This window comes from Canis lupus, chromosome 8, assembly GCF_003254725.2.
Source record: "Canis lupus dingo isolate Sandy chromosome 8, ASM325472v2, whole genome shotgun sequence".
Classification (NCBI taxonomy): domain Eukaryota; kingdom Metazoa; phylum Chordata; class Mammalia; order Carnivora; family Canidae; genus Canis; species Canis lupus.
Window position 1 is genome coordinate 36,087,620 of NC_064250.1, and position 12,918 is coordinate 36,100,537.

Consider the following 12,918-nt stretch of genomic DNA (forward strand, 5'->3'; position numbering starts at 1 on the left):
ACCAACTGAGCCATCCAGATGCTCCTATTTTTAATTTTTTAGGAACCTCCGTACTATTTTCCATAGTGGCTGAACCAGTTCACCTTCTCACTAACAGTGCAAAAGACTCCTTTATTTCTACTTCCCCACAAACACTTGTTATTTCTTATCTTTTTCATACCCATACTAACTGTGGTTTTAATTTGTATTTCTGTGATGATTAGTGATGTTGAGCATCTCTTCACATACTTGTTGACCATTTGTATGTCCTCTTTGGGAAAATGGCTGTTGATTTCCTCTGCACATTTTTAAATTGGATTGTTCAATTTTTTTTTTTTTGCTATTGTATGAGTTCTTTATATATTTCGGCTATTAACCTCCTATATGGTTTGCAAATACTTTCTCTCATTCCATAGATATCCTCTTCATTTTGTTTATTGTTTCTTTTGCTGTGAAAAAGCTTTTTAGTTTGATGTAGTCCCACTTATTTTTACTTTTGTTGCTTGTGCTTTTGGTGTCATATCCAAAAAATTATTGCCAGGGCCAATGTCAAGGAGCTTTCCCCCTATGTTTTCTTGTGGAAGTTTTATGGTTTCAGATATTACATTTAAGTCTTTAATCCATTTTAACTTAATTTTTGTGAGCATTATAAGATAGGGGTCTAATTTTATTTTTCTGCATGTGTTTATTCAGTTTTCCTAACACCATTTATTGAAGAGACTTTTTTTTTAAGATTTTATTTATTTATTCATGAGATAGAGAGAGAGGCAGAGACACAGGGAGAGGGAGAAGCAGGCTGCATGCAGGGAGCCTGACGTGGGACTCAATCCCAGGTTTGCAGGATCATGCCCTGGGCTGAAGGCGGCAGTAAACCACTCAGCCACCCGGGCTGCCCTGAAGAGACTTTTTTCCCTATTGAGCACTCTTGGCTCCCTTGCCAGATATTGGCTGGCTCTTTATCTGCACAGAGTTATTTCTGGGCTCTCTATTTTTAATGTCTGTACTATACTGTTTTGATTACTATAGCAGCTTTGTAGTTAGTTTGAGATCAGAAAACTGTGATGCTTTGTTTTCTCTCTCAGAATTGCTTTGGCTATGTGGGATCTTTTGTGGTTCCATACAGATTTTAGCATTAATGTTCTATTTCTATAAAAACATATCATTCAGATCTTGATAGAGATTACATTAACTATAGATGGCTTTAGGTAGTATGACATTTTAACAAATTAATTTTTCCTATCCTTGAATGACAGGATATCTTTCCATTTGTGTTGTCTTCAATTTCTGTTATTAAAGTCTTCTCATAGTTTTCAGTGTACTGATCTACTTCCTTGGTTAAATTTATTTCCACGCATTTTATTGTTTTTGAGGCTGTGTAAATGGGATTGTTTTATTTCTTTTTTAGATATTTTGTTGTTAGTGTATAAAAATGTAACTAATTTTTGGTGTTACTTTTGTATCCTGCAACTTCACTGAATGTGTTACTTAGTCCTAACAGCTGTTTGGTTGAATCTTTAGGATACCCTTTATATAAAATTATATGATCAACAAATAAAGGCAGATATACTATTTCCTTTCCAGTTTGGACGTTCTTTATTTTTATTATCTTGCCTAATTTGTTCTAGCTAGGATTTCCAGTACTATGTTCAATAAGAGTGGTGAGAGTGGGCACCCTGATCCTAGAGAAAAAGCTTTCAACCTTTCAACTCCTGAGTATGATGTTAGCTGTGGGTTTGTCATATATGGCCTTTATTATGTTTGAGGTATGTTCCTTCTATACCAAATTTTGTTGAAGGCTTTTATTATAAAAGGTTACTACATTTTGTCAAATGCTGTCTCTACATCTATTGAGATGATTATATGATTTTTATCTTTCATCTTATTAATGTGCTGTATCACATTTATTGATTTGCATGTGTCCAATCACCCTTGCATTCCAGGGATAAATTCCACTTAATCATAGTGTATGATCTTTTTAATGTGCCATTGAATTTAGTTTGCTAATATTTTGTTGAGGATTTTTGCATCTGTGTTCATCAGGGATATTGATGTTTAGTTTTGGCTTTTTGTAGTGTCCATATCTGGCTTTCATATTAGAGTATACTACCCTTGTCAAATGAGTTTGGGAGTATTCCCTCCTCTTCAGTTTTTTTGAAGAGTTTGAGAATTATTGGCATAAATTCTTTAAATATTTGATAGAATTCACCAGTAAAACAATTTGGTCCGGGCTTTTCTTTGTTGGGAAGTTTTTGATTTCTGATTCATTGTCTTTACTCCTTATTGCTCAGTTCATATTTTCTATTTCTTATCATTCAACTTTGATGTGTTATATACTCTAGGAATTTATCTATTTTCTTAATTTAACATGTCAGTGGGCAACTTTAGCTGCCTGGTAGAAAAGAGGATGCATTTTCACCAACTGAGAATTCCCAGAGTATCTACCAAATGATTTGAAAAAATAACCCCTATTGTCTTTGATGTTCCCACCTGCATATTGGCATTAATTTTACTTTGTTACTATTGTGCTTCTGTATATATGTATATGTTTCAGTGAAAAATGGTTACAGAAAATATAGAAAAGAAAGCAAATAAAAATCATACACAATACCATCTTACCTAATAATTGTTTTATTTCCTTTTAATTTTTCTCAATAAACTTATTTATTTTTAATAAAGCTTTTTAAAACATAGATAATAGCCATATATTTTTTATTTTTATCATTAGTATTTTCCATTTTATTAAACTATTTTAAAAAACTATACAATTCCACTGAATATGCTTTTATTGACTTAGTATTTTCTGTTGTTAAACATATAGGACTTTCCTCCAACTTCTTAATGTTATAGGAATGTTGTATTCATAGCTTCATGCCCATAGAATTCTTTATATTATAGATTATTTTCTTAGATTGCCAAATTTTTATTGCTTTTGTTATATAATGTCATTGTTTTTCCAGAAGTACTAATTGACAAGATAGCACTGCATGAAGAACCAGTTATGCCACATTCTTGAATATTACTTTTTGAATAATTTTACTAGCTTAATTTCAGCAGCTTCATATTTATTTCTTTAATTAGTACTAGAGATTTTGATTTTTCTTCATGTGTATTTACTGGTTATACTTCTTTCATGAATTGTTTGTCCTTTATATACTAAAAAGTATTTCTAAAATTTTTTTATAAATTTCCACTCATGTATTTTATATCGGAAAATTGAAACCATCTATATGCAAAGAGAAAACAAAAATTACTCATATTGCTACCACATAGAAATATCTACTTCTATCATTCTAAGTATATCCTTATGACCTATTTTTAAACATTCATCCAGTTTTTTTATGTAATCAAAAACATCATCACACTTTTAACCTACCTTTTTTTTTCATTTAATATTCTAATACCTTCATGTGAAATATGTAATACTTTTTTTCCTGGTAATTCATACTCTTTCTTGAAAATTTGAAAAATATAGAAAACTGTAAAGAAGAAAAATTACCCATCATTCTACCACCCAGAGATGATGGCTATCAGTATGTTGCAGTTCTTTTCCATTTTTTGATGAATCTATACTTTTCCTCAAAATTGCTAATCATGCTATTTATATGTTTATGATGTTTTCATATCATTATATTATTTATTATATTATTCATTATATTGTTATACCTGTAAAATTTTCTTTTTTATGATTGTCCCATAGTCCCATCATTTGTTTTAAAATTGTCATGATCTTAGGTTTTTTGTTTTTTTTGTGTGTTTTTAAAGATTTTATTTATTCATGACAGACACAGAGAGAGATGCAGAGACATAGGCAGAGGAAGAAGCAGGCTCCTTGTGAGGATCCTGATGTGGGACTTGATCCCAGGACCCCAGGATCATGACCTGAGCCAAAGGCAGACACTCAACCATTGAGCCACCAAGGCACCCTGATCTAGGTGTTTCTGATTTTCAGTATTTTAAATGTTTTCAGTAAACATCTTTTTACAAATATTTTTGTATTTATTTATTTATTTATTTATTTATTTATTTATTTATTTATTTATTTATTTATTTTTTAAGTAGGCTCCACACCCAGCATGGAGCCCAATGCAAGCTTGAACTCATGACCCTGAGATCAAGACCTGAGCTGAAGTGCTAAAATCAAGTCAGGCACGTAACTGATCTGCCTAGAGGCCCCAACTGATTGATTGATTGATTGATTATTTATTTATTTAATTAATTATATTTTGAGAGAGAGAGTGCACACATGAGCAGGAGGAGGGACAGAGGGTGATGGGGGAAATAGACTCTTAAGCAGCCTCCATACCCAGCACAGAGCTATCTGGGGCTTGATCTCACAACCCTGAGATCATGGCCAAAATCAAGAGTCAGATGCTGGACCAACTGAGGCACCCCTGATTGTTTATTTTCAATAGTATGTTATACAGAGTTGAATATTTGAAGTCTTTTGATTTTTCTTGCCAAATTGCTTTCCAGAAAGGTAATATATAAATTTTTACCTGCACCAGTTTTAAAGATTTATTTATTTGAGAGACAGAAAGAGGGATGCCTGGGTGGCTCAATGGTTGAGCATCTGCCTTTGGCTCAGGGCATGATCCCCGCGTCCTGGAATCCAGTCCCACATCAGGCTTTCCGCGGGGAGCCTGCTTCTTCCTCTGCCTATGTCTCTGCCTCTCTCTGTGTGTCTCTCATGAATAAAAATTTAAAAATCTTAAAAAAAAAAAAAAAGGAGTGAGAGAGAGAGAGCACGCGCGCCTGTGCACAAGCAGGAGGGGGTGGGCAGAGGAAAAGGGAGAGAGTCCTTAAGCAGACTCTTTGCTGAGCATGAAGGCTCACCTGGGGCTCTTTCCTGAAACCCTGAGATCATGAAGAGCCATAACAAGAGCCAGACTCTTAACCAACTGAGCTACCTAGAGCCCCTACCTTTATCAACTTTGTGCACACCTTTTCATTCCTCAACAACACTGACTATTGTCTTTTAAATACTTGCTAATTTGGTAGTTGAAAAATGGCATTTCATTGTTTTGATATCTTTCTTAAATATAAATTAATAAGAATAATAGAATTTCACAAGAACATATTGTAACGAAAGGAAGTAGGCTTTTCCTAATGGTTATAACTGTGTGTGTGTGTGTGTGTGTGTGTGTGTAAATACAAACACCAGATTCCTCTAAATTTTAGTAGTCCTAAAATAGGACTTTTTTTTTCTAATAGGTCTTGGTATCTTGATGGACAAACACTACTAATAATCATTTGTGTTGGTATTGTGTTCCCTCTTGCACTTCTTCCTAAAATAGGTAAGTATTTAGAGAAGAGGGCAGTTTTTGGAAGGAAGGATGAAAGAAGATAATGTTAAGGGGCTTTTAAATTTCATAGTACCACATTTTTAGCAGAAGGGTGGTAGTGAATAATTTTGAACTTGGACTTATTTTAGGTTGTTCAGCCTTCAGCCTTGCCTAGTTAGCCTATTACTCGGTTTGCAGTAGTATTTTGTCTGCCCCACTAAAATAAAATCTTTACAGTGGAACATTAAAGACCAGCCTTTCCTTACAGTGTACCATTAGTGGTAAGCCAGTTCCAATTCTGCTGTACAGAGCTGCATAAATGATCTGTGACAGATAGTTGGAATGTTGTTATTCTCAGCCCTAAGCCCCAGATACCAAGCACTGTAATAGAAAACATGCCCACGATATATAGCTTTAGCCGTATGTTAGGATCACTTTCCTTATAAATTGCTTTTTATTTTACTGTTATTTTACAGGCTTTCTTGGCTACACAAGTAGTTTATCATTTTTCTTTATGGTGTTCTTTGCTCTTGTGGTAAGTTTAAAATATAATATATTGCTTATCTCCTCACTGAAATTGAACTTGTTGTGTTAATGCCTTTTTTTTTTTTAAGATTTTACTTATTTATTCATGAGACACAGAGAGAGGGTCAGAGACATAGGCAGAGGGAGAAGCAGGCTCCATGCAGGGAGCCCGATGTGGGACTCAATCCCTGGACCCAGGATCATGTCCTGGGCTGAAGGCAGGCGCTCAACTACTGAGCCACCCAGGCATCCCAATGTCTTCTTTTTTTAACTCTGTTTTCTGTCAGAGTTTTATTTCAGTGTGTTATTAAAGTACTTTTATTCCACAAAATTATTTCATTATTGTCTGTATTTTGAAGAGGCTTAGCTAGAGCATTGTTTCAAATTATCTCTTTTGGCTAATTAGAAAGGAGAGCACACTGATTCTGTTAAAACCTTAGGTGAAGTTTAATTCTTTGTATTAAGTGTGTGTATAGGTTTATTTCTGAATAATACTGGGTATGTAAATTATTAAACTCTTCCTTGTTACTGAAAAATGAGTGAAAGAAAGGAGCGACACAACACACCAGTAGTTAAACCATATTATAGAGCCAGATTTTCAAGCTGTCACAACAATTTCAGATGCATTTAATTTAGGTTAAATTATCTTCTGGGATGCAAAGATAAAACAACTTTAGATTATTAAATGAAGTGGAAGTGACCCTGGTTTTAGTGTACCAAAATACTTATACTTTAATGGATGCTTTTAAAACTAAAATACTTAAAAGTGTTTATATTTAATCATTTGTTGAATTTATCAGTATTAAAAGTTGTTACTCTCCCCACCTCAAATTGTCTGGCTTCTATCTTAGAAGTAAATTAATTGAACACATACTTTTCCCCCCTTTAATTAATGTAGATATAACTGACATAGAGCACTGTATAAGCTTAAGGTGCACAGTATAAAGACTTAACTTACAGATATAGCAGAGTGATCACCGTAATAAGTTTAGGTAACATCCATAAACGTGTATTTTTTAGACTTCACATTGAAAAGAGAAATAACAGTTATTTTCACCATAAATGGATTTTTTTACAGTGGTACTTTATTAATTTTCTGGTATAGTTGACACAGTGTTTTTTTTTTTTTTGACACAGTGTTATATTAGCTTCAGGTGTATAACATAATGATTTCAATAAATTTATACATTATGCTGTACTCACCATAACTGTAGCTGGCATCTGTCACCATCCAGTGCTATTACAATATCATTGGCTATATTCCTTATGCTGGACCTTTTATTTCCATACTTATTCATTCCATAACTGGAAGTCTGTTTCTCCCATTTCCTTTCATCCATTTTGCTCATCCCCCCCTTCCCTTCCCTCTGGCCACCATCAGTTTGTTCTCTGTATTTATAGCTCTGATTCTGCTTTTTCTTTGTTTATTCATTTGTTTTTTTAGATTCCACATAGGAGTGAAATCATATGGTATTTGTCTTTTTCAGTCTGACTTATTTCACTTAGCAAAATACCCTCTAGGTCCATCTATGTTGTTGAAAATGGCACTATTTCATCCTTTTTTGTGGCTGTGTGATATTCTATTGTGTATACACATACACATACACACACACATCTTCCTTATCCATTTGTCTATTGATGTATATTTAGGTTGCTCCCGTATCTTGGCTATTGTAAATAGTGCTTCAGTAAACAGAGGGGTGCATATATATCTTTTCTTTGGGTAAATACCTGATAGTGGAATATTGAATCATATGGTATTTCTATTTTAAATATTTTGGGGAACCTCCATGTGGTTTTCTACAGTGGCTGTACCAACTTACATTTCCTTCCACAGTGCCTGAGGGTTCTTTTTCTTACCACATCTTCACTAATACTTCTTATTTCTTGTCTTTTCGATTTTAGTTATTCCGATAGGCAATAACTCATTATGGTTTTGATTTGCATTTCCCTGAATTAGTGATTCTCAGCATCCTTTTGTGTGTCCATTGGCCATCTGTATATTTTCTTTGGAAAAATGTCTGTTCAAGTCCTCCGCCCATTTTTAAATTGGATTTTTTTTTTTTTTTTTTGGCATTGAGTTGTATACGTTCTTTATGTATTTTGGATACTCCTTATCAGGTATATCATTTGCAGATATGTTCTCCCATTCGGTAGGTTTCCTTTTTGTTTTGTTGGCGTTTCCTTAGCTGTGCAAAAGCTTTTTTTTTTTATAAAAAAAAATAGTTTATTTTTGCTTTTGTTTCCCTTGCCTTATGATACATGTCTAGAAAAATGTTGCCCATGGCTAATGTCAGAGAAGTTACTGCCTGTTTTCTCTTCTAGGAATTTTATGGTTTTAGGTCTCATATTTAATCCTAATTAAAGGTCTTTAGTCCACTTTAAGTCTATTTTTCTTATGGTATTAGAAAATAGTCCAGGGGATCCCTGGGTGGCGCAGCGGTTTGGCGCCTGCCTTTGGCCCAGGGCGCGATCCTGGAGACCCTGGATCGAATCCCACATCGGGCTCCCTGTGCATGGAGCCTGCTTCTCCCTCTGCCTGTCTCTCTGCCTCTCTCTCTCTCTCTCTCTCTCTCTGTGACTATCATAAATAAAAAAAAAAAAAAAAAGAAAATAGTCCAGTTTCATAAACTGATTGTTGAGAAGCATCTGTATGGTTAGGAATGACCTATGTATGCAAATAAACATATGGATGCAAAAGAATCAATCTAGATAACACTAAATTTTTTCCTCACAGATAATTGGCAATCCAAGCATTGCATAGGGAAAAATAATTTGGTTTTTATAGCCAATAGTTTGAAGCATATGAGACGTATTGATATAATACATCTTTTGTACTTTTCACAATATTCATATCTGCCATGGCAGATACTTTTAAATTTGATGCAGATTTCTTACTGTAGCAGTCATATGGAAATAATGTCCTTATTCTGCACTTATTGTAATGCTTTACAAACCATCTGCTCAGATTTTTACCTGTGAGCAAAATTTAAATTGATCTATAATGGGACAATGAAGACACTGTACACTTTTTTAAGTTCCCTTTAATTCTGACATTTATTTTAAACTTCCTAAATAATTATGTTTTGAAATACATAATGGTTAGGGAAAGGAAATGTGTATATTAACCCAGATTTTTTAGAATGGTGTCAATGGCTCCATTTTTTTTTGTCAATATGTATTTACAAATCTATATAATATCTGTATTACATTTTTGAAATATTTTATTTCTTTTTTTACATTTTAAAAATATCTTAATATAAAAATTTTAAAAATCAGTCCAGAAATCTTACTTTATGCTCTCCAAATAATGTAAATTGAAACTTACAGTCTTTTTAAAAAAAATTCTGATCAAAGCCAACTTTAATCTTCTATCCTCACATTTAAAAGGTTATTTGATGGCTACCAGTTTCCCAATTCTAGCATTGGCTACTAGCTTACAAATCTTAAGGTAAATTCTTCTCATTTACCTAATGTTTAATTTCTACTAGTTTTAGTATACACTGGTATAAATACCATTACTGACTACTTTTATGAAATTCAGTAATCTACATATCCCATGGAGTCATGGGATAGAATCAGGAGCCTCCACCATGAACCTCAGTGGTACTGTGGAGATCAAGGCAATTTTGCTTAGATTGAGCAGGATTCATTTTCATTTTTTTTTAACATTTTATTCATTCATTCAAGATAGGCATAGAGAGAAAGAGAGCAGAGACACAGGCAGAGGCAGAAGCAGGCCCCATGCTGGGAGCCCAATGCGGTACACGTCCCGACCCCAGGATCATGCCCTGGGCCAAAGGCAGGCGCTGAATCGCTGAGCCACCCAGAGATCCCCAGGATTTATATTCATTTGTAAGAGAACCCTCTCACAATGGCTTTAATTCTAAAAATGGTGGCATTCTTTTAAACTGTTCTTTCAAAACCAGCAGTTACTTAAATGAAATATTGGATTAAACCTAAAAATATGGACCCTTTATTATTCCGCATATGATCATGGTAAGAGATTAGGATGTTCTTCACATTTCCAAGAAAAATCCAATTTAAAAAGCTTGTTCTTGGGATCCCTGGGTGGCGCAGCGGTTTGGCGCCTGCCTTTGGCCCAGGGCGTGATCCTGGAGACCCGGGATCGAATCCCACATCGGGCTCCCGGTGCATGGAGCCTGCTTCTCCCTCTGCCTGTGTCTCTGCCTCTCTCTCTCTCTCTCTGTATCTGTCATAAATAAATAAAATATTTAAAAAAAAAAAAAAGCTTGTTCTTACCGAACCCCTAAAAACAACCATTTGAGAGTAAACCAGCTGAGCATCACATCACCCCAACGAAGTGTAGGTTTCATTACATGCACCAACAAATGATATGGCTAGCTTCTGCATTCCACTTTTTTTTTTTAAAGATTTTATTATTTATTCATGAGAGAGAGAGAGAGGGGGGCAGAGACAGAGGAGAAGCAGGCTCCTCACAGGGAGCCCAAGGCAGGACTCAATCCCCAGACCCAACATCACACCCTGAGCTGAAGGCAGACACTCAACCGCTAAGCCACCCAGGTGTCCCTGCATTCCACTTTTATAGAATTTATCTTACACCTATTATACCAAACAGCATTTTAAACACTGGCATATAAACTCCCTGATGACATAAAGCAAAGACAAAAATACTTACCCTATTAAAACAAGACACGCCATCACAGTCTTCAAACATTATTACACTTTAGCTTTCATAATTTGACAGTGCATTCATGCAACAATCTGCAGACAACTCATTTTAACAAAGAACACTCTGAAGCAATTATGACTGAACTACATCATTTCTTAGATAAGAATTTTACCAACATTACTTACTTAAACATTACTTAAATTAGCGGTAACAGTGGAACTAGGGAGTCTTCTCCATGCTGCACAGCAGGAACCATTGAGTGTGTGAAACTTGACTTCTCACCACTCCTGCGGCCTGCAGATGGCGGCCCTCATGTTGCCCTGTGCTCGTGGACTGGTTTGGTGATCCACAGGATGTTTCTTCTGATAACTTTATGGAATGGATTAATGAGAATAACCTCAAAGAATTTGTACATGGAATCTTCACCAACCCAGTAAGAATTCAGGACCCCTAGAGTCCCAAGTGGCATCCAGCTCACTCCTGTGCAACTGATTGAAGGCTTCTGGCAAACATTAGCTGGTTAGCACCATGTTGGACAGCCTTGGTTGAGGTCTCACCATTAGGAATGGCGTTTGGGGCCACTATATTGAATCTGATATATGACATAACCTTGCTTGGCCTTGTACCCCACCAGCTTGCCCGGGGTGGAGGGTGATGAGGGATGTCCTATGGAGAGAGAAAGGGCTGTCAGTAGCAGCAGCGGCACACCCAGAGAAGAAAGCACATTACGTTGCACTGCTTCTTCATAGCTCCTGAATGTACTTGTAAGCACCCATCTTGACTGACCTTTGAGCTTATGCCTGTACCAGATGGAAAGAAAAACTTACAGTTTTGTTTTGTTTTTAAGTGGGCTCCAGGCTAGGCTCAAATTCACCACCCTGAAATCAAGACCTGAGCAGAGAGCAAGAGTCTGAAGCTCAACCAATTGAGCCACCCAGGTGCCCCAAAACTTAAGGATCTGGATTGTCCCAGATCTTTATTTTGCATAAAAATTTTAACGTAAAAAAAAATGTTAACTTAAAATTTTGCCCCCTCTGAAATATCTAAAATTTGTAAAATCCATTTTATTTTAGCAGTGGTTCAGAATGTCAGTAACCAGGTGGACCAGGTCTAAAATGGACCTTTTTTGGTCCATTTTAGAAAACAAATGGATTGCCACTGTTTCCAAAAGTTCTGTCTTAAATAAGCCAGTAATCAAAACAGAAAACAATTTGTGGTCAGAAGGTTTGCTTGTTCCAAGGACTAAGTGAGGCATGATAGCTGCCTCAGACTTGTGGACACTGCTCTTAAGGCTCTATCAATCTCATAGGGGAGATAGGAAAAATTAATTGGAAAACAATAGAGAACAATGTAGACAACACATAATTATTGATTTATTTGCTTCAGAATAAGAAATGCAGCAGTTAAAAGGAGAGAAGGATATTAAACTTGAGCTGAGCCTTGAAGGATGGAAAGAACTTAGAATAGAGAGAAAGAGAAAAGAGCCTTTTGTGCAAGTGAATTTAATCTTCTTTTCCCCTTTGTCTTCCTAACCCCTGGAGTTATCTTCTTACCATGTTCTGTCTTCAACTTGAGTAAGGACTCCCTGTCATGCTCTGTTGTTGGGTATCTTTCTAGTCCAGTTCTGCACTCTATAGAACAGCACCTTTTGCCATCCCACTGTGTGGACTTAGGCATGGGATGGGTCTCTGCAGTGAAATTGGCTATAGTAATCAAAGTTTATATTAATATAAAACCAAACTGCTAATGATCTTTTCATTAACTAGAAATTAATTGAAAAATGAATGCAAAAATCATTATATTGTATTTTGGAGCCTTGTTTTGAAACATTTTGATTTGCCAGCCAAGTAATAATAGCTGATAAAATAAATGAGCTAGCTTACACTCCGGCCTTGTCAGAGTACTTGGTGCACAAGTGCTCAGTGCACGGTTGCCACCTTGCCACACAGGTGTCAGTTGGGGAAGGGAGTGTGCTGCATCGAGCTCAAGGAAGGGCTGAAGAGAGAGACCAGTGGCAACCGGAGACTAGTGTCTGCCCTACCCCATCCTCATCCTTCTTTGAAAAGATACCAAAAAATATATGTGAAATTATTGCTTTTGATTTTTTTCCTCTTGGTAAACTGACCATTTGATTTTATTTCATGTTGCAAACTTACCTAGAAATATCAAAGCAACTGGCTCAGTTCACCTTTTGTTTCTTTTTATTTTATCTTGGTGAGGGTTTTAATTAAGACTCCTTCTTTAGTTGACTCATTAGCTTAATTCTAAAAATCAACATTTTCCTTAGGTTTGTTTTATCACTATATAAAACTTGGTATGAATTAGTTAAAATCTAAAACTAGATAAATACGGAATAGGAATAGTATTTACTTATTGGTCTCCTGCTAAGCACAAATGCTCTCTTTATTCTCCCTTGCCCTTGGGTCTCAGCTGGGAGCAAATATTTACAGAGTAAATAAAATGCTCTGAAACCACTGC

At 35.5% G+C, this 12,918-nt stretch overlaps 1 protein-coding gene and 1 pseudogene across 4 annotated transcripts in view; one reads left to right on the top strand and one right to left on the bottom strand.

Annotated features, from left to right (window-relative positions):
* Nucleotides 1-12,918, top strand: part of SLC38A6 (solute carrier family 38 member 6) — a 73,459-nt gene that overhangs the window by 38,547 nt on the left and 21,994 nt on the right. For all 4 annotated transcript variants that reach the window (XM_025442395.3, XM_025442394.3, XM_049113230.1 and 1 more), the window contains 2 exons: nt 5,191-5,273; nt 5,738-5,796. In XM_025442395.3, coding sequence (XP_025298180.3) covers nt 5,191-5,273; nt 5,738-5,796 — 142 coding nt within the window. The remainder of the gene's footprint in view (nt 1-5,190; nt 5,274-5,737; nt 5,797-12,918) is intronic.
* LOC112656897 (60S ribosomal protein L15-like) lies at nt 10,637-11,216 on the bottom strand (annotated as a pseudogene).